General features: G+C 37.8%; 1 protein-coding gene across 1 annotated transcript; it reads right to left on the bottom strand.

The window, feature by feature from the left end:
- Positions 1 to 428: 428 nt before the first annotated feature.
- On the bottom strand, positions 429 to 3,057 carry LOC122303863 (xyloglucan endotransglucosylase/hydrolase protein 9-like). Its single transcript, XM_043115855.1, has 4 exons — positions 2,778 to 3,057; positions 2,483 to 2,583; positions 1,773 to 1,966; positions 429 to 1,134 (listed from the first exon to the last, which is right to left on the bottom strand). Exons 1-4 carry the CDS (start codon positions 3,040 to 3,042, stop codon positions 714 to 716), a joined length of 981 nt encoding a protein of 326 aa, XP_042971789.1. The 5' UTR covers positions 3,043 to 3,057; the 3' UTR covers positions 429 to 713.
- Positions 3,058 to 3,642: the final 585 nt, after the last annotated feature.

Here is a 3,642-nt window from a genome sequence, read left to right as displayed (position 1 = left end):
GGTAAATGCCTACTTTAGGACTGTTATTAGTGATTGTTGAGTTCATTAACGTGGGAGATAGCAGATATGCATGGATCCCAGATGGTAAACATTCTCTCAATGAGACAAGAGTCCTTCGGGCCAGTTTGTTTTTACCCCACAAATTTGGACAAAGGATACAGCTACGAGGTGCCCTAGAGATGAAGACAGAAATGTCTTCTCTGAAAGTTTTACCAAAATGGTTGTCCACTCTCCACAAAATAGATTAGGGTGTCCAGAGCACCTATCTTTATCTGCTTTTTTGTACCACAACTGTATTTCTATTCTCCGCTTACAATCCCCAGAAATGGCTTTCCTCTTCCTCCTACAGTACTAACTTGTACATGATTTGTAAAGGTAAAGAATCTTGCTTGGTAAGGATGAAATAAATCTGAAATCAAGTCGCTAAATTTACAAAAAATAGACAAAAGATAAAATCATCATTCATCATATATATCATACAAGCTGAAACTTAAATGACAGACCACAACATGAAGCACATGTAATTTTATGACGACTTTTTGATTTGATCCCACAAAACCACCCCCTGCCCCCACTTTTTTATATTACAACGTTCCCAAGCACACCACCCATCACATGTTTTTATGACTTTGATTTGATCTCCCATCACTTGCTCCCCCGCTACCCTTTTTTACAAAGCCTTCACCCGGCCAACTCCTGCATTGGCCACACCACTAGTGACGGTGGTGCACACATTCCGTAGGCATGACAGGAAATCTAGCCGTGTCGGTGCAATAGTCATAGACCATGTGTTTGGCCTTTACCCACAACAGCTGGTGGCTTTGGTGCACATTGAGCTCCGACAATGTGGGCTCGTCCCACCAATACCTCCTCTCTGCACTACTCACACACTTCTTGGCATTGTCTACTGCCGCCACCGTTACTGGGCACTCGCAACCATCGATTTCGAAGTTCTTGTAGGTGGCAATGAAGGGTGCGTGTGTCCAGTCCGTCTTGACCCTACCGCCTTGTGTGGCCCAGTCATCCGCATTCCAAATTGAGCTGTACACACCCATTGCCTGGTCCTTGGGAAATGGTATTCCTTTGTTTTCCATGTTGGTATGCACTCTAATTGGGGTCTCATCCACCAAAAATCTAAAACAAAACGAACAAAATAGAAGAAATAAAGATTTAGCACTGAAACAAATATATACACACTCATGTCAACTTTTAATGTAACTACGGCAATTAATAAATCATTGAGCTGTGAAACATAGGTAGATGTAAAAATTACCAAGGGTTAAAATCAGAAAAAATAGAAAAACACTGAATCATTGAGCTACGGTCCAAACAGACGTGTCTACGCACCAAACCCAATACCACAAGCAGAAAAGAATAGGCATCTGATATGATATATCTCTGTAAATCTAGTATGTGGTCAGTCATTTATAGGGGACAGAAATCATGCAGACATTGCAGAGACTCTACTGACTTTTCCGATGGTTGGTTTCTTGTGTTTTGGACAGTTGCTATCCCCCAGTGTCGCATACGTAGCACACTCATCTCTGATTAAAATAGCATACTTCGCTTTATGCAGAGCTTTTCAGACCCATGAAAATAGTGTGCCTAGCTTTTGCCCATTTGGAATCATAAAAGTAGCATGCACACGCCAGTAAAACTTCCCGAGAACGCATACTTGCATACAAATAGGCACGTACATATGTATATATGGTATATATACATGTATCATAAAGTCTAGCCATAAAAATGGTGAGACAGATCGGAGTGCTTACACAACTTGACGCTGGTTCCAGAAGAGGGAGTAGGAGTGGAATTCTGTGGTGGGGTCGAACCAAAGGTTCAACCTTTGCTCCCGGTTACCGACACCGTTCACATACACATTGGTCTGGACCGAGTAAGGCTCCCCTGTGGTGTTGCCAAGGAACTCGAAATCAAACTCATTGTGATTTGGACCGTCCGATGACATCTGTGTCAAAACAGAGAACAAATAAGAAAAATGAAATGGACCCCGCAAATAATCATCAACAGCACGAACGAAAGAGTAAAGAGAATTGATTGGCAATGTCAGAGTCTCACAGATAGTACAATAATTGTATCATTAAACAACAAAATATTTTAGATGAAATCACAAAGCAAAAATTAAGCTTTGTGGTCTAAACTTACCATTGGTTCGTGGGTTTTATGGGGACAAAAGTAATAAATGGAGAAGTAATGAAATTTGCAGAAATTCACGAGGGTGAAAGGGAGTAGGTTGTAGCCTATTTATTATAGGTTCAAATAAGATCAAAGAGTCTATTGTCTGCATATGGGAAAAATGCTCATTGCATCGAATGAACGGTGTCAACTAATTGAATGGGGTCACAGGTTCTGCACAACTTCAGCTATCGGCTAACTCACGTATGAAGATGGTACAGAGGTAAGAGCAAGAGTAAGACGAAAGAACAGTAAAACTTAGAACTAAAGACGAAAACAGACTGCTTACATAGAAAGCAGTAACAGTTCCGGCAGAGTCACCCTCCACAAGCTTGATCTGAATGCTCACTTTCCCAAACATATACTTGCTTTTCGATGCAAACCCGGCGCCTGAAGTTTCCCAAACGCAATTAGATAACTTTTCTCATTTAATGAGCGTAAGCAATACGACAGAAATAAAACTACAACACATAACATTATAGTCAAGAACTGAACAATAGATGCAGATAGAGAATCATCAATATAATACAACGCAAACACGGTAGACCCATTGATACGTTAAGAAAGAAAGTTTTTTCTTTTACCGGAAAAATTGTCAAGTTTGAGCTTGAGAAGCTCTCCTTCATACATGAAATGGTCCATGGCCCAGCTAGGCTGAAAGAGCTCCTCAAACTTCGCCGAGCTGACCAAACCCAGCGATACAAGTGCCACAAAGACAACTAAGAACAAAGTCACTGAAACAGCCATTGCAGGAACGAGGGTGTAAGAGAGAGTGAGCAAAGTGAAGCTTCTAGTCTGAAATGCTCTGTAGGTCTTCACAAAACACTGCTTTTTATAGCCAATTTCCATTGAGAAATTATTTTTGCAGTTGGGAGACGTAGTCAGCTGTAAAAAAAAATTAATATGGAACTTATATGAAAAAAAAAATTATTTTTATAACTTTTTATAATTCATATAGCTCTTCTTGAATATAAAAAAAAATAAAATTTTTTTTTATTCATTCCGTATAGCCGACCGCATGCTGACTACATGTGGCGACTGTATATAACAAAATTGAATTCCATTGGATTGTTGGCTTGTTTAACAAGCTCGCACATCCCTTCGAGCCCTCTTTCACATTCCACGTCATTTTTTATCACATGCCACGTGGAATTCAAATTCTTTATTTATAAATCAATTAAAAACTCATAAATACATATTTAAAGTAGATTTGAATAGATAGTTGAGATAAAATAAATAAAAAAAATTATTAAAATATAATTTTTTAATATTATTATTATTTTATAATTTAAAAAATTGAATTATCTATTATATTTTATGTAAAAATTTATAAAAATTATAATGATAAGAGATAAGTTAAATTAAGAGTATTTTTTAATTTAAACTTAGCTTTAAAATTCTTAACTCACCTAACAGATTTTTAATTGAATATCAAAATAATAATAATAA

Source organism: Carya illinoinensis, chromosome 3, assembly GCF_018687715.1.
Source record: "Carya illinoinensis cultivar Pawnee chromosome 3, C.illinoinensisPawnee_v1, whole genome shotgun sequence".
Classification (NCBI taxonomy): domain Eukaryota; kingdom Viridiplantae; phylum Streptophyta; class Magnoliopsida; order Fagales; family Juglandaceae; genus Carya; species Carya illinoinensis.
Note: the sequence above shows the minus strand (reverse complement) of the source record. Positions and strands in the feature narration are given on the sequence as shown.